Raw genomic sequence first — 21,438 nt, 5'->3', positions numbered from 1 at the left:
ATGGTTTAAGACATCATAACATCAGCTTAAAACTGTAATTTTTTAAAACATAGGCATGTTACCATTTTACTTGGCTTTCTAAGGGCAGTTGAAATCACAAATACCAAATCCCATGCTGGCCAGGTTTAACGTGTCACACAAAAACACAGTTTTATTTCCGAAAGAACAAAACCTCATCAGGACTCTATTAATTCTGAACTTATCATAATTTGCTGTTCCATCATATAATTCGCAAAGCGTATGGACTATAGATTAAAGATTAATATTTATAGACCCCAAGGAAGTGCTTTTCAGTTTCATAAAAGCTCTTCTTTTCAAATAGTGACTCATTTGTAATGAAAGCAAATACCAGAACTTCTGGGATGTTTATCTCTCTTTTTTGAAAAGATCCTTCTTCCTTTAAATTGCCGTATAGATTTGGAAGTTATAAATTGGGCAAAATTCTATAAATCAGATTTTTGCTCTTTTGTGCTTTCTTTAGTCTTTGTGTAACTTTTAAGGGCACAAATATACTCCGCAATATAGTCATTTGATTATCTCCTCCTTTCACCTCCTACTCCTATTGTCTAGAAGAGGAAATGAGAAGTGAAGTAGCCCCAAAGGCAGACAGAAGCAGAATGGAGAATCAAGATGGTCAACTCCAAAATAGTCTATATTGTCTTGGGGTAGGAAGGACTAGTTAGGCCCAGGGTGGCTTTGTTGAATTTGGCAGGAGCTGGTCTCAAACAAATGGGGGGAAGGAAAGCCAACAGCTTCTCTAAGAACCTTGTTCTTATAGCAGCCAGAACCTTTTAAAAACAATTCGAGCTATTGCTTAAAACACGCTTGTTTTCTGGTATTTGTGCAGAGTGAGTATTCCCAGGCCCTCATTTGGGTTACTCCACCCTCAAGGAGCAAATTATTTCCGATACAGAATTATAGCTCAATTAGATCTGTTCTGAAAGTCATCCAATAAAAAGAAGTCATCCATGACTGCCTGGTCTCCAAATCCAGTGACTGCTTCTACATTGGACTGCTCTACATTATGGACCCACCCTTAACAATTCAGCTTGTGGGACTGTGGGCAAAGGGGCCTCCTGCCGCTCATGCCTCACTGACGGCCCCTTCTTTCTTCTTGGCTGGCTTCTTTCTCGTCTCATTTTCTCCCTGAAAGCAAGGGAGATTCATGCTTGAATCTTCACCCTCTTGTTCTCAGCAATGACGACAACAATAATACATGGCCGTGGTGAGCGCTACGTGAGCCCTCTGGCGGTTCCCTGTGTGCCAGGCAGGGTTTCACAGCTGAGAAGACTCAGCACGCCAAGGCTAGGGCTGCTGACAGTTACTGTCCACAGGACAGTCTCTCCCTTCGTGCCTTCCCTGAGCACTCCCTCCTCCCCGTCTGCCCATAGCCCTGCCTGGATGCCCTGTTTAAGCCTCAAGGCCATCTGATGCCCACCTTTCCCGAGACAACTTTTCTCCCAGCTGAGGGCCTGCTGAGCCCCTGAAATCTTAGCATCTTCTTTCCCTTTCTCCCTTGCTTTCCGGGCCTCTATATGAACTATGAGCACTTCTCTTTGCTTTCAAAGTGTTTTCCTCAAGTATTAGAAACAAAATGATGAGGCCCTGGTGGGGAGATAGTCTTATTCTGTCACCCTGGGTCGAGTGCCATGGTGTCATCATAGCTCACAGCAACCTCAAACTCTTGGGCTCAAATGATCCTCTTGTCTCAGCCTCCTGAGCTGGGACTACAGGTGTGTGTCACAACACCCAGCTAGTTTTTCTGTTTTTAGTAGAGCTGGGTCTCACTCTTGTTCAGGCCGGTCTTGATCTCCTGAGCTCAAGCAATCCACCCACCTCGCCCTCTCAGAGTGCTAGGATTACAGATGTGATTTCTGCTTCAGAACTCAGGCCATGCAGTGAGATCTTGTGTCTTGAGGCTGGAGGAGCTAAACTGCTGGTCAGCTACTCTGGATGCTTTGACTTACCCACCAAGTAGATATAGAGCTGATAATCTTGGGCATCTTCTGGGCAACAAAGGAGACAGTTTACTGCCTTCGTGGACCTCGGAGCCTGGTGCACCTTTGGAGTCTCAGCCAGTCTCACCAGTGGAGTCTCTTCACAGAGGAAGAGAGACAGGGAGTGGCAGGGGTAGTAAAGGCTTAGGGGACTTTGAAGAAGATGGAGCTCTGAATTGGAGTATTGAAAGATAGGCAGGACATTAAGAGGTGAATTTTGGTGGAACCAACAGTAAGGATAAAGGGTGAATGGTACCTTGCATTTGGGATAAGAGGCAGTACAGACTAATGGAAGTGATCTTGGAAAATGAGCCAGTCCTGCTAATACCAGGAATTTGGACAAGTGATGTAATTTCATGGAGCCTTAGTTTCCTCATCTCTTGAAAAGAAAAATTTTTTTAGTGATTCTTCTAAAAGAATCGTGCAAGATTGATTAAAGTCTGGACTTTAAATACTGAATCTTTACGTAATTTAGGCTTATTTATTTGTAATTTTTTTGGTACTTTCCCACACTAGCTGCTTTTGAAGCTTCACAATCCTTTCATATCTTCGTGTTTTCATTGTGAAGGTTCCCTCCACCTGGAAATGCTTCCCTCTTTAGCCTCCCACCTGTGTTTCAGCTCCCCCAATAGTTCGATTGTAACTTCCTCTGCCTGCAGCATCTCAAATGGCCTCAGGTGCAGTTCGGTTCTGGCTGTATTGTTTTCTTCCTTCTCTTACACCTCTTGGATTTTGTTTTCCGTATCAGTTTGCTTTTATGGCTCCTGCTCTAGTCTTGAGCTCCCTAAGGGCAGAGGCCTGACTCATATTCATCCTCACTTTCCCGGAGCTAGCACAGTGCCTGGCACAAAGTCACCGCCTCAGCTGACATTTGCTGACTTCTGGGAGCCCTGCTGTGTCTCCGTATATCAGCACTCTCATGGATGTGACCAAGGGAAAGGGGCATCACAGAAGCAGAACCTTGGTTTTGGGATTAGGTTTAGCTCCATGCACAGGAAACCTCTAGTTATAAATAGCTCCCTGGCAGAAGATTATTGGCACAGTCTGAATTTTGCACGGGAAGAGCCCTGGGATGTCTTGATTTTTGCATAGTGCTTCAGGGTTTATTTTCCTGCCCTTGGCTTGATATAGCTTTTATCTTGTTATCTTTGCAGCCTCGTTGATGACCGTTGTGTTGTACAGCCAGAAACTGGGGACCTTAACAATCCACCTAAGAAATTCAGAGGTAAGGTGGTTGCTTTCCTGGAATGGTCACCTTGACTTACCTGAAAATTCATGAAGTGTGTTATTGTGTGTGTGTGTGTGCATGTGGGAGTTTGGTAAGCAATTATAGGTTTAATGACTTACATGTTTTTTAAGGCTACAGTTTCAGTCTAAGCTTTATAGCTTCTTGAAAAATGCATAAATAAATGCAGTGTCAAGATTGGAATGACTTTTATTAGGGCCTTTATTTGCCCATTGAATAATACATGTTGGTAAGTACTACTTTAGTTTAAAGACGTAACATTTGTGCGTCTTTTCTCCAAACAAATAGGATTTATAGATCCACAGAGAACATGTGATTTCAGCATATCTCACTGTCCCTTTGGGGGTGCTGATATTCTTAGATACTTCAGCTGGAACGAGAAGTTCATTCTTGCCCTTACTATTTGAGTTAAAAGATAAAGACAGTACATCTTTCCTACCAAAGTTGGCTGTCTCTTTAGGCTTGCATTTTGTGTCTTCCTTGAAAGGTAGCTTAGTTTATTGCAGGGATATTCAAAACGTAGCTGGTATGTTAGATGATAAGATTTTTGTTTTTTATTGTGACAGTGGTTGTGGTTAGTGGTTCTGCGCTCTAGCCACGTATTAGAATTATCTGAGGGAGCTTTTAAATTAAATAGATGCAAAGGGCCCCACTCGAGACCAATTAAATTAACCTCTGAAAGTTGGGGTCAGAGCATTTCTTGGTCTTCCTCAGTAATTCTTACATATAGCCAGGGTTGAGAACCATTGGATTGAATAGTTGGTACCAAAGGGCTCAGATCTTACCATTTGCATATTATACTATTTGAGTCATAAGTTCTTATTGTTTTGTGGTTTAGAAACTGTTTATTTTTTGGATAAAAGCTAAAGAAGTAGAATAAAATATAAGGCAGATACCCAGATGGAGAGAAACCACATGGAAAACATTTGGTGTTAAGCTGCATCCAGTTGGCAGGAGACTGTCAGGGGAATGTTTTCACCTGAGGATTGGGGGGGGGGGGTCGGGGTGTTTTTAAAAAAAAACAACAACAAAACAACACGTTGATATAAGGCCCCGAGTAATAAGAACCTGAGGTGGTTACTGCCTCTGCCACCTTCTCCTCCGTGTTTCCTTCCTAAGCAGAATTTTGAGTGCTGCAGAAATAAGATTTGATCCAGTGATCATAATCCACTTACTTCCCCTCTCTGAATATTTAAAGAGGCAAGATTGACTGAGTGTACCAGGCACTGCACTAAGTATTCTGCCTGCAGGAGCTCGAGGAGCCCTCCCTCCACCCTGTGAGGGGATGGATCCTCTCAGAAGTTAAGTGTCTCATCTTGAGGTCACATGGCTGGCAATGGATGGAGTAGGAGCTATGCTTTCAACTTTGGCTGCCTGGGGAAATCACCTGGAGAAGTTTCAGAAATACCGATGTCTGACCTCCATGCCCAGGGATTCTGATGTAGTTGGGCAATGGGATTTTTGAAAGCTCCCCAGGTGATTCCCTTGTGCAGCCAAGGTTAAGAACCACTGCTAACAGAGCCTGGGCTATAAACTACTGACTTTTATTACTCGGGGAAGAGCTGATCCAGACTTGGCTTGTGCAGCTGGGGCCAAGTGGAGGAATGTGAATCAGAAGCACACAGCTTGGGTCCAGTGTGAGCTCTTATCCCATTCCACACACAGGCCTTCTGCACATAGGCCTTGGGTTATGAACCTGGCAGAGAGTTTAATGCATTGTGCAAAGTTAACTAGCAGCTATTTTTCTTTTTTAAATATATGCATGTATTTTAAAATTTTACTTATTTTAAAATTGACAAATATTGTATATATTTTTGGTGTACAACATGGCATTTTGGAGTATGTATACATTGTGGAGTGGCTACATTGAGTCAACATATCCTTGATTATCTCACATCTTGTTTTGGGGGGGAGGGTGGGGAAAACTCTTAAAAACTACTGTTAGTGATTATCAAGTATACGATACATTGTTATTAACTATAGTCATCAAGTTACACAGTAGATCTCTGGAACTTATTTCTTCTGTGTAACTGAAATTTTGTATCTTTTGACCCAACATCTCCTGGATCCCCCCTTCCCAGCCCCTGGTGACTACCCTTCTACTCTGAGTTCACCCTTTTTAGATTCCACCTACAAGTGAGATCATGTAGTATTTGTCTTGTTATGTCTAGGATATTTCATTTAACATAATGTCTTCCTTCTTCTGTGTTGTTGCAGATGAATCAGTCACTATTTAAACATGGGGTTAGAATATTAAAATGAATAGGACCATAGCAAGGGAAGTTGGAAAAGATATATGTTTTCCCGGCACTAGGGTTACAGAAGTCTATCTGGTGGTTGATTTGAAGGGACTGTTTTGAGATGAAAGTGACAGTCTGATAGAGGCCATTTGGAAAGAACCAAACTCCTTTTATGTCCTGACCTGGTTCTACAGGTGATCACATGACAGAGACTTGATTTGCTGGCTCCTTTTCTCCATAAATTAAAAATAAAGGTTTCTAGTTTGTGAACTGCTTCATACTGGTGGGAAAATCTGGTTCAAAACAAGCTCTGCTGCAGGCTGTGAAAATGTAGGTCAGTACTTCTTACTTCCACCTTAAACCAGAGGCCCTTGCAAACAGGTGAGGGGCCCAGGCAGATCTGCCTTTGCAAGTTGCTGGAGTGCTGGAAAGATCTGCTCTTCTACCATGGAACTTGGGCAGTGAGGTTTTAAAAAATTTTCCAAAGCATTCCTTGAACTGCATACTTAAAAAAAAAAAAAAACAAAAAAAAAAACTCTGTTTTTTTTAAATGAAGGAAAAGATCTCCTTTGGAAGAGCTTGCTGCCTTTCCAAATATATTTTGAAGTAGAAGTCATTTTGATGTTTAGAAATCGTGCATAGGGCAGTTGGGCAATTTGGAGGCATTTTGAGTCCATCACCTTACGGAGCTGTTGCACCCTAGAATTTAACAAACACATATGGAAGAGTGAGATGCTGGCAAGCAGCCGGATGGGATGATGGAGTCTTTATCTGAGCAATCAGCAGAGTTGAGTGTAGGCATTTGGGTTTGCTCTCACTTCCGTTGTTTCCTTGTCAAGTTATATCCTATATTGAGAACCATCATAACCTGTTGTTAAGTAAATGGAAATCAAAAACCTGTTTATGCAGTATTCCCTGTGGCTTCTGACTTTGGGTTTTTAATCTTGAGCTCCTCCTGAGATCTATAATTCTGTAGTTACAGGTAACATCAGCTTGGATCAGACTTTCTGGGTTCAAATCCAAATTCCACTAATTCTTAGCTATGTGACCCTGGGCAGATTACTCACCTCCCTGAACTTTGGTTTTCTAATCTGTAGAATAGGGGACGACAATAGTCCCTATATCTTAAGGTCAAGGTAAAGATTAAACATGTTCAAAGGATTTAATGCAAAAGGAGAGCGGCCCTTGGTTAAGTGCTCAGTAAGCCTCAGTTATTCTTTTCATTCCCAATACTTACTGTAGATAGCCAGGGACTTGTAAATGGTGACAAAAGGGAAAGGAACTATATGTGGGTCATTACAAAAGTTTTAAGATAGACAAAATCAAGAAATATAAAATCCACACAGACAGAAACAAATGAAGCCCTCTCAGCAACATCAATAAGCTGAGCAACTTGAAACTTGCACAGGTGAATCAGGACGCTGTTAACTATGTTTCTTGGAAGGGAAGTAATGGACCACAGCACAGTCTGTCTCAAAACTTTCCTAGTGACCTGAGTATATGAGTCCTTTAAAAATGTAAAAAAAAAAAAAAAAAAAGAATGCCGTGTTATTATTTTTGACTCTAAATGTGGATAGGTGTCTGCACATGTACCCCTGGGGGTGGTTAGATTTGAGACCACTGTGCTCCCATATATAAACTGAGTAACCTTGATAGATTACATACTTTTTTTCTCAGCTTATTTCTTTACCTGTAGTATGGAGGAAAATAATTCTTTCTTTCAAAGATAATAAAATTAGGGCGGCGTGCGGAGCTCAGTGAGTAGGGTGCTGGCCACATATGCCGAGGCTGGCAGGTTTAAGCCTGGGCCCAGCCTGCTAAACAACAGTGACAACTGCAACCAAAAAATAGCTGGGCCTTGTGGCGGGTGCCTGTAGTCCCAGCTACTGGGAGGCTGAGGCAAGAGAATCGCTTAAGCCCAAGAGTTTGAGGTTGCTGTGAGCTGTGATGCTACAGCACTCTACTGAGGAAGACATAATAAGACTCTGCCCCCCCCCCAACACCCCCAAAAAGATAATATTGATAAAGCACCCAGTAAAGTGCTTGGTACACAGTAGTTGGTTAGTGACTGGTAGCTGGTTTTTTTTTTTTTTTCCTCCCATAATAGATGTAGAAGAGTTAAACATTGAACAAACTTGATTTTCGCTGATGGTTAAAAGTACACTCCCAAAGAGAATTTTTTTTTGGGGGGGTGATTTCTTTGAATTTATTTCCTGTTCCTAGTTTCCTCTGTAAGAAGGAGAGATTGGCTGATGAATTTTGGACAATGTCGTTGTCCCCTAAGTGATGAGAGCTAAGATGTAGAATAATTCAGCTACTTTAGTTCTTTTATTAATGTGGTACCATTTTATAGCCCCGGCGTCCATGGAAAGTAAGGCAGAATCTCTTTTATTCCTGATTTGTGTTGGCTTTGCCTATAATCTTGAAAGAATAGGGAAGGCAAACATCAGATTGAAACCAGGAATAGAAACTTTGTGGTTAATGAATTCCTTTTCGCTATATTATCTTTTCCTCTTCCCACTTCTACCCGTCCCTTTCCCGCCTCAAGATGCTAAATATAAAGGCATCTTCTACAAAGAAAAGATGGAAACTAACAACCAATCTCCATTTTGATCCCAGAATCTCCTGCTCTTTTAAATATAAATAACCTCCAGGGTTGTTGGAGTAGAAACAAGGGACCTGGAGCTTTGGGGAAATGAGAGAGATTTCAGTGTTGACCATGCTGTTTATTATGTAATCTTCTTTTTTAAGATTGGGGCAATGGTCAAATCCTTGCCCTCAAAACTTGATTTTCTCCATTTATGTTAAGAGGATGGTCTTGGCCCCAGATTCTTTTTTTTCCTTTCTTTTCTTTCTTTCTTTCTTTTTTTTTTTTTTTTAAGACAGAGTCTCACTCTGTGCCCTGGGTAGAGTGCCGTGGTGTCATCATAGCTCATAGTAACCTCAAACTCCTGGGTTCAGGCGATTGTCCTGCCTCAGCCTCCCAAGTACCTGGGATTACAGGAGCCCGTCACAATGCCTGGCTAGTTTTTCTAGTCTCACTCTTTCTCAGGCTGGTCTTGAACTTCTGAGCTCAAGCATCCTTCCTACCTTGGCCTCCCAGAGTGCTAGGATTGTAAGTGTGAGCCACTGCGCCCGGCCATAGCCCCAAATTCTTGATGTTGGACACCTTACTATATCAGTGTTGCCAGAGTACGTGGCTTTTAACATTACAGGGAACCTCTTAGTTTCAGAATAAAGGCTGCTTGAAGGGGAACTTAAGTTTAAGATGAGAAGTTTGGGTAGGGAAAGGTGAGGTGAAGGAAGCATTATGTATTATTAAGTGATTTATATGAACAGTGGAGGAGATCCACTTTCAGGCTGAGTGTGTAGGTCTTCTAGATAAGCATCTTCCCTGCTCCCTGTGTTCCTTTTCTCTTCCCCAGCAACGCTGCAAGAATCCAGTCTAAGATAACAATATTGTAAAAATGAGGATTTGCCTTAGGCATTGGAGCTTGCCTCTTCCAGCTTCTGGCCTTGGTGATGGTGGAGCAAGATGAGTTATTCTTCCTTGCTTTCAGGAGTCTTAGAGTTTCCTGGAGGAACAGACCCACATTATGAATTACAATAACAAATTGAATTACTTTGTGCAAAGCACTTTGTGTGAATTATTTCTTTTAATCTGAGTAAGGTGCCTGTGAGTGCAGGTGTTGATGTTTCCATTGTGCAGATGACAAATGGAGGCTCTGAGAAGTTGAGGAACTTGCCCATGGTCAGGTAGATGTCACTTCTTAAGAGCTATTAGCATTCATCCCACAGACACTTACTGGGCATCTCCTGTGTCCCAGCCATTTCTATACTCTCCAGGAAGTCCCTACCAATCCACAGTTAATACCTTTAAGGAACTTATTTAGAGTAATTTATCCTCCTCAGCAGCTATTTATATACAAGTAGAAGCAAAGTAGGTGAAATATCTTCCTGCATAATGTGGAACCTGCCCTGCTGGGGCTAAGTAGATGGCAGCGCTTTTCATATGCACCATCTTCTGTAGTTTTGCCCCACACCCTCAGACCAGGTTATTTTATACCTGATGTCATTTGGGCTGACTAGAGCTGGGAGCTGACCCAGCAACATGTGACTTGTGAGTGTCTGAGACAAGCCAGAGTCCTCTGCCGAGGGTTGGCCCGGTGCTGCTCCCCCGTGGACCCTTTTCCACGCATGGCTCAAAAGTGCTTTCAAGCTGTGGCCCTTTTACTTCCACAGTCTCTAAAGGAGAATGGGCCAAGGTATCACTTTTCTGCTGTCTGCTGAAGCTCTTCCTAGCTTTAATTTGGGACAGTTTAAATAAGGAAGGAGGCCGAGTAAGAATATGGAAGTCCTGGACCCTTTTGACTTATTCTTCCTTTCCAAGACAAGCTGTGGGAAACACAGTGGGTTACCTGTAGCATAGTGAGTTGTGTTTCTGCTCTGAATGTGGGTCTGGCCTAAAGCGCCATAACCCGTTTCTAGAGTAAGATGTTGGCCGAACATCTTTGGTACTTCAACATGTACCCTAATTAAAACAGCGACAGGCTCAGTATTATGCTGTCAGGATGGAGAAAAGTATGTTGCTCAACTATGACCAGTCACTTTGGGCCTTAAGGCTGGCCATGAACTGGAGGATCAGTCTGTGGCCTTTTAATTTTTACTGGACTCCTCTCTCCCCAGACCCAGAGTGCTTGCACTCTAGTAGCCTCCACTATAATAGGGGCTTGTGGATTTGGTAGGATGGTTTTTTGAGAGAGAAAAAGAAGGGTTTTACATGTCATGCAAGCTCTTTGTAATTGGTCTTAAAACCTCCCAGCAGCTTTGAAAGGGAGCTCAAATAAGAGTGGCATTTTTCATGATTGAGTGATGAGTAGTGTTTGAGTGTCAATCTGATTGTTGTCTTGCCTGAAATTTAGATTAAGGTAGGGAACAGTTCTTAGCAGAGGTAGGAAAATTGCCAAGATTGTGGGAAGAGCATGGTCTGACATCAGAGTTAGTGTCCAGGCCAGTGTGTGCCACTAACTGCTCCTATACTTGCGGGGGAGTCATTTCATCAAACCTCAGTTTCCCCATCTATCGGTGGAGTAATGGAGTTTAGGTAAAATGACTCCCAAGTTCTAGTCCAGCTTGAAACTTTGCAGTGAATGGCAGATATAGGCCAGTTAACATTTCACAAGAAGGCTTTGGCTTTTAGGAGCCTTGTATCGTCCAGAAGTAGGTTCCTATTGCTTTGGGATTACAGGTCATCTTTGTCAAGATAAAATGAATCATGGAAACAGCTCGGCCTTACCCTGAGGCCAGAAGGGGACACAGCCAGGATCTTGGGTCACAAAGGTCATCTAGGTAGCCATAGCAAACTCATTGGCTTAACTTTCTTTCAAACCACCTTCCTTTGCTACACATTGTTTTAATTGTTGCTAAGCAACAGTAGTTTTTTCTTTTGGCAAAGCATGGAAGGAATGAACCCATATCTTATTTAGTTTTAAATACCCTTGTGCAAAGGGAAGGGCCTAACTTAAATTTCATTTGTTCCTTTGGTTCCAATCTATGATGGGTCTTTTTTTGGGGGGTGGGGGGATATAGGGTTTAGCTTCTGCCTGTCTTGTTAAATAAGACAGAAAAATCAATTTAATGTGCTTGTGAAGTATGTGCCTGGAGGCACATTGAAGGTTTTGTGAGTGTGAGAGTGCGTGCAGCTGCCTCACAGGCGGGTCTCTTGCAGCCTGTTCTGTGTTCACAAAATCAATTCAAATTTAATAAAAAGATTAAAAGGCTTTTTATAATCTTCGTTTCAGATTTACTAGTTTATCTCAGTCTTGCACCAACAGACTCCATTTAAAAGGAACAAAACTGTAATTTAAATCAATTCCCTGGGCAACCTAGAATGTTTACAGCGCATTATACAATCACCGAGGATGGTGCCTGCTGCTCGATTATGCTGGAGTCCCACACACTGCAGCCTGTCCCTTGCTGGAATTCTGCCTACTTGCTCAAAGTTATGACATGCATGTCCAAAGGCTCTGGGTATCCTGAATGTGGGCAAAAGGGAGCTTTTGCTACTTTGATACACTGGATGCATTTTTTTTTTCTTTTTGAATACCTGAGTTACCCATGGAAAGTAAATCTCAGTTCCTGATTTGTATTCATTTACCCTTACAATTCAGTTGCTAATGGAAAACAGTTTTCAACACTATGTGCATAAAGTGCTTCTGGTCCAACAAATACATTTATCTTGTCATCTAATGGAATCACAGTATTGCTGTTGTAACTTCCTCCATTGAGGGCGAAATGGATTTGGAAATCCCGGCGAGTTTAATGGGGTCATGCTGTCATATTGTTACATAGTTCTCCTGAAAGCCCTAAATAGTGGTTGATTAAGGACTTTTTCTTTTGGCAAAGGATTTTATAATCGTCGTCGTCAGAGCATTGATGAAGATGTGTGGTGAATCATTTAAGCTCGTGATAACTCTTTCCCTTCCTAACTTGACAAACAGGGAAATTAGATTTAGGAAGTCTCCTGGGGTGAAAGAGCAATGCCGTGTCAAAACTGGGCCTGGGACACATTTTGAGTTCCCATCTATGCTGTCTTTTAAGCCATGTCTATTTGAGCCATGAATTCAGAATAAGTTTTGACCCATCTCTCAAATGGTAATTGATGGTAATCTGTTTTATATAAATGCAAATAATAGTGAATACCTTATATGGGGCTTATCGGCATTTGTTTATTTGATCTATTTGTAGTTTTCTTTATATACACTAATAATTTAGTTACTCCCCATAACAACTCTATAAGGCAGGTACCCTTTTCCAGATGAGGAAACTAAGGTACAAGATGTTGTGTTTTTGGTTCAAGATCACAGAGCTAGTTACGGCACCGCCGGGATTTGAACGCAGACAGGCAGACGTCCGGAGCCCTCTCACAACCGCCTGTAGAAAGGACTTGCCTGAAATATTCTTTGACAAAATTACTGGACTTCATCAGTTTCCTTCTCTACACCCCCCCCCCATATGTCATTCTGAGCTGCACTTACACAGGAGCAAATGTCTGTATACTAGAGGGGTATGCCAATCATCTACTTACCAACCTCGAGTATATAATTACAGTTATCTTCTCATTTTGTCTCCTTGGGTAGATTTTGGAACACATGGAAAGACCAAATCTTGCCCTGCACTCCTGAGCCAGTGTCTGACATAATATTGGTCGTTAGTTAAAACCTGGTTGAAAGGAAGTGGTGCTTTTTCTGTTACAGTTTTTATCGATCTGGTTCCAGGGATGTTTTTGCTGGTTCCAGTGATACTTTTACTGATGACATTTGAAGTCAACTGGCTGTTTTACACTGAAGCCGTAAGCTGTCTGGTAATCTTGCTCCAAACTGCCTGAGCCTGGCACTTCTGCAAAGCTTTCTTATGAGTCGACTCGTCTTCTTCCTGGAAAGTGGACTTTTAATGGGCTTCATCCTCTGCGAGTATCATCTCTTTCCACTCACTGTTTAATCTTCTTTATCTTTTCCATAAGTATAGTTTTGCAATTTTTTGGCTGCGTTCAATACACGATCATGAAAAATAAGTAATGATGAAGTGCCTTCCTCCTTTGTGCCTGGGCTCCTGGTAGGGTCTTGGCACATTTTGCTCTGGACTATTGGAGGTGGTGTTATTATCCCCTTTTTACAGTCGAGTACCTTGAACCCATAGAAAGTCAGGAATTAAGCTAGACCAGGGATTTGAACCCACATTTGGAGGACTACAGAGTGTCTACTGCTCAATGTAAATTTAGAGTTCTGGTGCTCAGAAAACATCTGGCACCTTTAAAAGTCATATTGTTGGCTAGGCCCAGGCTCGTGCCCTTTATCCTGACACCCTGGGAGGCTGAGGCAGGAGGATTGTTTGAGCTCAGGAGTTTGAGATCAGTCTGAACAAGAGTGAGACCCTGTCTCTACTAGAGATAGAAAAAACTAGCTGGGCGTTGTGGCGGGCGCCTATTGCTGCAGCTACTCAGGAGGCTGAGACAAGGGGGATGCTGACTGAGCCCAGGAGTTTGTGGTTGCTGTGATACCACAGCACTCTAGCCTGGGCAACAGAGTGAGATTGTCTCTCTCTCACACACAAAAGAAATAAATTAAAAAAAAAAAACTATATTGCTCAATGGGAATAAAGCTAACAGTGGGGTAACCAAGAGATTAGGTTTCAGATTTCAGATCCATATTTAATTATGACATTGTGGATCAGCTCCAGCAACACCTCTCACCTGAGTTGCTGCAGCAGACTCTTCATCTGTTTCTGTAATTCACTTGTTGCCTCCTTTGTGTCTGGCCACCATTCGCCACAGCCAGAGGAGTCAGTCAGTGCAGATTGGGGATGTTGCTCTGCTGCTTGGAGCCCCTTGGTGGCTGTTCCCAGTTGTGCTGGGGATGAAAGACATGCTCAGGGTTCCCAGCACTCTGCAGGAGTCGCCACTGCTGACCTCTCAGCTCATCTGCAGTCTCCGCTCCAGGTTCTGTGCTCCTGCCGGACTGATTACTTCCTTCTTGCTCTGCACTCTGGGCCTTTGAGTGTCCTTTTTATTCAGTCTGAAATTACGTCCACATCTTAATTGTTTCTCCTTAGACCCCCAGTCATTTATTATTTTTAAAATTTTTATTTATGTAAAAAAGATGATGTGTTTATTTAGGACAGGGTCTAGCTCTTTTACTCAGGCTGGAGTATGTCATAGCTCACTGTAACCTTGAACTCTTGGGCTGAAGTGATTCTCCCACCTCGTTTCCCAAAGTGCTGGGATTACAGGTATAAGCCACTGCACCTGGACCCCCTGTCTATCACCCACTCATATGTCAGATCCTAGACGTCACCTTTGCTGAGCCTTTGTGTACAGATAAGCTGTCCCTCCTTGGGCACAGACTCTGAAGCCACACTGTCTGGGTTTGACTCTCAGCTCCGCTGTTTACTGGTCATTTCACCTCAATGTATCCTTTAACTCAGGCGTCCTCAAACTTTTTAAACGGGGTCAATTCACTGTCCCTCAGACTGATGGAGGGCCGGACTGTAGTTTAAAAAAAAAAACTATGAACAACAAAAAAAAGAAACTATGAACGAATTCCTATGCACACTGCACATATCTTAATTTGAAGTAAAACAAAACGGAAACAAATACAATCACACCGCCTCATGTGGCCTGCGGGCCGCAGTTTGAGGACCCCTGATTTAACTCCTCAGTGCCTCCATTTCCTCATCTGGAAAATGGGGAAATTATTATATGTGCCTCAACAGGGTTTTGCTTTGAAATTTAAATGAGGTAATCTGTGCAAACCACTTGTTGGAGTACTTGGCCCATGTTAAATGCCATAACGTTGTTGATCACTTTGGGTTTTTTTATTATTATTAAATCATAGCTGTGTACATTAATGTGATCATGGGGCACCATGCACTGGTTTTATAGACCGTTTGACACATTTTAATCACACTGGTTAACATAGCCTTCCTGGCATTTTCTTAGTTTTTGTGTTAAGACATTTATATTCTACATTTACTAAGTTTCACATATACCCTTGTAAGATGCACCGCAGGTGTAATCCCACCAATCACCCTCCCTCTGCCTACCTTCCCCCTCCCTCCCATCCCTCTTTCCCTTCCCCCTATTCTTGAGTTATAACTGGGTTATAGTTTTCATGTGAAAGTCATAAATTAGTTTCATAGTAGGGCTGAGTACATTGGATACTTTTTCTTCCATTCTTGACATACTTTACGGGGTTTTGACTTTTAACTGTGGCTGGTTTTGACTTACCCCATTCCATTGACTGTGAGGACAGAAGCTGAGCCTGTTTCCCTTGTTTGTGGAATGAAAGAGAAGAGGCCTCTAAGGCAGTGGTTCTCAACCTTCCTAATGCTGTGGCCCTTTAATACAGTTCCTGTGGGTTGCCACCCACAGGTTGAGGACCGCTGCTCTAAGGCCTTGCTTCAGAGGCTTGGATATGCATAGGAATGCCTGGGATTTTGTTCAAATGCAGGCAGGTTCTAATTCAGTAGGTCTGGGGTGAGAGCTGAGATTCAGCATTTCTAACCAGTGTCATGAGAAGCCCCTGACAGTTGTCTTCCCTTATTTTAGGGTTGTCATGTAGAAGATAGATGTTCTGAGTCCAGAAAAATAGAGAATTAGTGGGGGAAAGTGACCAGTAGTAGAACTTGATTCTCCCTTAAGTGCTGAGCAGTTACTCAAGGAAGAGACTGGCTTCAAATTGCTGACTTTCCCCTTAGCAATTTCAACCAAGACTAACCATCTGTCAAGGATTTTGGAGATGGAATTTCTGCTCTGGGACAGAGGTTAGGTAGATGATCACATTTGACTGTGTCTATTTTCCCATAGAAAGACCCAGCTGTTTTTGCTTCCTGTGAAAGCCCTGTGCTTGAGTGTTGGATTAACAAATAGCTGGGGCGAGCACAGTTCCCACTCTAGATGAGGAGCTCTCAGGAAACCAAATGGGTTCGGTTCTGTGGGTGGAGAACATGGCAAAACACTGGTAAAAATGGAAAGGCGAATTAAAAAAAAAAAAACAACAGAACCTTTCCAAGTCAAAGTCCTGCCAGATCTGGTTTTAATGAGTAGGTAAGATACACTGGGGAGAGGGTGGAGTGAAGTGGTTGGGAACGCTGCTCTGGAGTCAGACCTCACTCTTACTGGCTTTGTGACCACGGGCATGACACTTAAAGTCGCTAGGCCTTAGTTTCCCCACCTGGCAGCAATGGTTAATAAAAGCATGGAAATGATGGGATTGTTGGAGAATGGTGTGTGTGTAACCTCAGCATTCCATAAGGAGCAGCTGATTTGAGTGAACTTGGCAATTAGCAGCTTTCAGGATATCTCTTAGAAAGCTCAAACACGACTGTTGCCATCTTGTAAAACATTGATGATGTTTGTTTTAAAAAATTCAGTCTGTGCAGTATTCTAAGGTATCTGTAGCCAGGTTGACCTTCGCCTTCTTGAATTTCTTAGATTTTATTGAGTGGGCCTGATAATCAGGAGGACCCTCCGGAGCTTGTGCCCCTTTGAAGTGAAGCCGTCAAGCTTTCTCTTTGCGGAAGCCTTGATTAGAGCCTCAGTTACTGATGGGTCATTTGCTCAAGGTGGTAATCCTGCCTTCTGTGTAGAGTTACAGGCCTGGCTGAGAAAGGAAGCTATGTTTATCTTGCTTCAAACAGCAAAGATTCCAAAGACTCTTGACAGACAGGAGGAAGATACTGCCAATATTCTCTTTCCCAGTAGCCTCTCCTCCCCCACTCAACCCCCCAGTCTGGAGAATTTCCTGACAGTCAGCCAAGGGGAATTCTCTACCTGGATTTGAGGGCAGTTGCCTTTCCAGAGGGGATGTCCAGTGGCTGCCTCTTTTGTAGTATTGGCCAAGGTAGAGGCCTGTCTGTCCAAGGTGAGGTTAGTATGGCTCTTACACGAGACAAAAATCACGCTCATGCCTGTTGGCACTGATCTGGGGGAGATGAGTGGAGAGAGGCCACAGGTATGGAGAAAAGAATGCATCTCTTCAAAGAGCCCATCTCTTCCCCTTTCCAAAGCAATAGCTGGAAGTCAGTGCCGAAAAACTCCAATTTGAGCAGTTGCAATAATTGAGAAAATAAGTTGGGCAATTATTCCTCTTACTGAGATTTTGAAGTTCCTTTTCTCATCTGGTATTTTTCCGGGTACATTTGAGTTCCAATTTGGGTGCTTCTGAAATGTCTGGATGTTTTGTGCTGCTAAAATTATATGTGTCTAAAAATGTTATCAGTGATGACACTTACATATAAGCTTGGTTGGACTTATGCTGGCGAATTTCTGTGACTGAGGTTCCCCTCCTCCCACCGTAACCATTCCCAGAAACGTAGCATTTGAGGTAAAGGTAAGAAATAGAATAATCCAACTGAGGTTTAGCCATCAAGTGGAGGACTGTCATTTGAGAACTTTGCTTCAGTCTTGTCGACAAAGAATACTGGGGTTTTGTTGCCATAGTTTCAGTGAAAAATTTGACCTTAGCTACAATAACATGCAGTTAGAAAGAACTAGCTAATCGGTTTTCTAAAATTAGTGTTCTCTAGTACATAAACCAGTAGGAACAGAGTATTTAATTAAATATTATACAAGGATATAAAAGCCCAAGGGAATGCAGGCCCTTGATCTGGGCAGGGGGAGGGAGGAAACCCATAATCCTCCTTTACTGGTCTCTTGCAAGCTAGAAGACCTTTTACTTCAAAAAAAAAATTGTTAGCATTGATTTTATTTTCAGATCTGTCAGGAATGAATTTATACAGCTTGCTGAGAGAGCAAAATAGAACACTCAGCATTATTTCTAGTTGTCCCCTACAGGGTACAGACTAGCAAGGCAAGATGTGAAATTGACGTGGAGCCACGACTCTGATGAGGACACTTGTCGGTGAATCTCGTAGTCTACTTAGTGCAAAGGAAAGTTATTTCCTGTCTGAAATCTGGCATTATTGAGGTGGTAATTCCTAGACTCTTGTTCCTTTGAGTGCTTAGCCTGCGATTAAATGGGGCCAACGTCTCCTTGTTCTAAGTACAGCTGTGTTCTGTCTCCCCCAGCTCCACAGGCCATGACTTGTTGATTACAGATTTTGTCCCAGGCAATGATCTGCGCATAGATTATGTAAATTCTGGCATCTCTTGTCATGTACCTATTAAGAACTGCAGTAGCTCATCTTTCTGAAGATGGCTGAAAATGTCACCAATAGTGTGTGAACTTGGAAAGCCATGGTATCAATTTTGGAGTAAAGTGGCATTCTTGTCTTTTTTTTTTTTAATATATATATCACCTGCCACAGATGCTGTAGAAGTGAAATTGTTTGCTAGTTTGTCACTGATTGGAATGTTGCTTTGGGTTTTCTTAAACTTGCATTGTTGTATCAACTTATCAATTATGTATTGATAAATTTTCTATCTTTATTTCATTTTTATAATTTCAGCTTCTAATTTTACCTTAAAACAATTATTTAATAGAATTTCAAGAGTGAGGTGTATTTAAGGGAATATAAACTTTTTCCATTTGACCTTTTGTTTTTTTTCCTAACCATTTTGCATGTTTCTGTAGTGGCATCTTGACTGTTGCAATGGAAAATATGTGTTTGGCAGGACTCTTAGAAACATAGCCCCAAAGGTCACTGGGTTGTGCAAGCTTCTTGACTGTTTGTAAGGTCACTTACCTGAATGAATAGAAGTTCCCTGTCCTTAAGGAATTTGCAATCTTATGAGAAGAGATGAGTGAGATCTACTTTGTGGATTATTCTGGAAGAATGTTGAATCCCAGATGAGCTTTTAGTCCCCTAGTGTTCATTGTTTTCATCTATTTTGTCAGGTCACTGTGTCCAAATAATTTGAATTCATCTTAATAATAGCTTCAGAAAAAATGCAGCTAGAAAGTTTGCTGGAAAAGTGACAACATGCATTTTAAATCACTTGGAGTTGACTTGGCTTTCATTACCAGTAAGTCCTCAGGCCCTTCCATTAACGTGGATAATGGAGTTGGTATTTAGCAAATATCATTGAAGAAGTTAGGTGTATTAGGTCGGTTGGCGGAAGCGCACACTAGTCAAGACTTTTCATTTTGGGTGATAGCCAGCTTGAACTAGCATGAACAAGAAGGAAATTTTATTGGGTCAGACAGTCCCACCTGAACAGCTGAACTGCATGGAGGACAGGGTTGGACAAGGGATTCAGGCAGAGACAGATTGAAGCATCTGTGTCCCTTCAGCACCTGTTGGGCGTATCTTGTTTCTTTCTCTGTACATTTTTTCTTGTCATGTCCTCTTCTGATTTTCAAGGTTATACCACACTCTTACAATGAGTTGTGCAATGTTTCCTGTTTTTCCCTTTTCTGGGAGTTTGTATAACATTGGAATTATTGTTCATTGACTGGTAGAATCTGTGAGTAAACTAGTCTCAGCCATTTTTTTTTTTTTAATGTCAAGAGTACTGATTGAGAATTCCTTATGTTTTTAAAGGGTTATTTCTTCAGGGTTATATTTTTCTATAAATTTACCCATGTTATCTAAGTTTTCAAACCTACAATACCCTCTTATTGTTAATTCTTTAATTTAAGCCACTACGTTTTTGGTTTTTACAGCATTAGTAGGAATAATGCAGTAATATTTATTTGTGCATTCTTAATTCCTGATGTGACTGGTTACGTTCCTGCGGTAGGCAGAATAAGGGCCACCAAATGCTGTCCTCATTGGAATCCCCAGAATCTGTGAATATGTTACCTTAAATGACATAGAGCAGTATTTTTCAGCCTTTTTTATTTCAAGGCACACGTGAACCTACAGTTAAACTTCCACGGCACACTTAAATTATGTTGGTCAAAGAAAAGAACAGAGAAAAGAATATACTTACTATGCTTTGAACTTCTTTAGAAAATAATTTAATTAATGATCATTAAAAATCACTGGCATAGAGATTTAACAGATGTGTTAAGTTAAAGATCTTGCCATGGGGAGGGTATGCCGAAATTCTGGGGCTGGCCTAATGTAATCACAAGGGTTCTGACTGGAGAAAATTTAGTAGGAGACGTGAAGATAGAAACAAGAGGTTGGACTTATGTGGCCATAAGCCAAGGAATATAGGAAGCTGGAAAAGGCAAGGAGATGGAGGAGACTCCTGACGCCTTGATATTAGACTTCTTACCTCTCCGACGTTGAGAGAGTAGATTTGTGTTGCTTTAAGCCACTACGTTTTTGGTTTTTACAGCATTAGTAGGAATAATGCAGTAATATTTATTTGTGCATTCTTTATTTGCCCCCACCCCCCCCCGATAAGTATTGACACATGTTTTTTCTGTCTTATTACTTTTTTCATAGAACCAAATTTCAGCTTTATTCTTTCTATTGTAGGTTGGTTTTGAACTTCATTAACTTCGACCTTTTATTATTTTCTTTTTTCTATTTCTTTGGATTTATTCTGTTCTTTCTTTACAACTTTGAGTTTGATAATCAATGTACAAATATTGAACACTTTTGAAATTATAAAGGTAAACACTTTAAGCTATAAATTTTCTTTATTGCTTTAGTTGTAGCCTACGCATTTTAGACATGTATTTTCTTACTGAGTTCTAATTATTTTCTTTTATCTATTATTTCTTATACCAGTAAGTGCTTTAGAAGTGGTTTTATATTTCCAGTTGTGTGGGAGTTTGTAGTCCTCTCTTTTGAAAAATGTTTTATAACTTAGTTTTATGTTTGCCAGATAATACCTTTGTTTTATCAGTCCTTTATGACTTGAGAGGCTTGCTTTATGTCCTAGTATAAGCTCAGTTTTTGTTCATGTTCCGCTTGGAAGAATGTGGTTTTCCATTCTGAGGTACAATATATAGAGTTGATTAGTTTTTTATTTTTTGACTGATCTATTCATTTGTTAAATTTTCTAGTATTACTTTTTTTGGTTTATGGAACTGTTCTATATCCTGATTAAGGTGGTGGCTACATGAATTTATGTATGCATTAAAATTCAGACCTGTGTTCCAAGATGCTATGGTTTAAACATCTCCTACCAAAACTCATGTTAAATCAAAGTGAGTCACGCCTGTAATCTGTAGCATGTTGGGAGGCTGAGGTGGGAAGATTGCTTAAGGCGAAGAGTTTGAGACCAGCATGAGAAAGAGTGAGATCCTGTCTCTATAAAAATTTTAAAGGGGTAGTGGCACTAAAGGTGAGGTGTAGTGGCATACACCTATATAGTCCCATCTATTTGAGAGGCTGAGGCAGGGTAACGTAGGTCTTTGGGGATGCCGTGAGCTGTGATAATGCTACTGTGCTTGATTCCTGGCAAGAGAGTGAAACCCTGTTTTAAAACAAAATAACTTGGCCAGTGTAGTGGCTCATGCCTAGCACTCTGAGAGGCTGAGGCACGTGGGTCACCTGAGCCTGAGCAAAGTAAGACCCTATCTGTACTAAAAATAGA

General features: G+C 41.6%; 1 protein-coding gene across 14 annotated transcripts in view; it reads left to right on the top strand.

Moving 5' to 3' along the window:
- Positions 1-21,438, top strand: part of ITPR1 (inositol 1,4,5-trisphosphate receptor type 1) — a 342,499-nt gene that overhangs the window by 23,153 nt on the left and 297,908 nt on the right. For all 14 annotated transcript variants that reach the window (XM_053598949.1, XM_053598947.1, XM_053598946.1 and 11 more), the window contains exon 4: positions 3,152-3,222. In XM_053598949.1, the coding sequence (XP_053454924.1) occupies positions 3,152-3,222 (71 nt within the window). The remainder of the gene's footprint in view (positions 1-3,151; positions 3,223-21,438) is intronic.

Source organism: Nycticebus coucang, chromosome 8 (genome assembly GCF_027406575.1).
Source record: "Nycticebus coucang isolate mNycCou1 chromosome 8, mNycCou1.pri, whole genome shotgun sequence".
NCBI classification, from domain to species: domain Eukaryota; kingdom Metazoa; phylum Chordata; class Mammalia; order Primates; family Lorisidae; genus Nycticebus; species Nycticebus coucang.
Note: the sequence above shows the minus strand (reverse complement) of the source record. Positions and strands in the feature narration are given on the sequence as shown.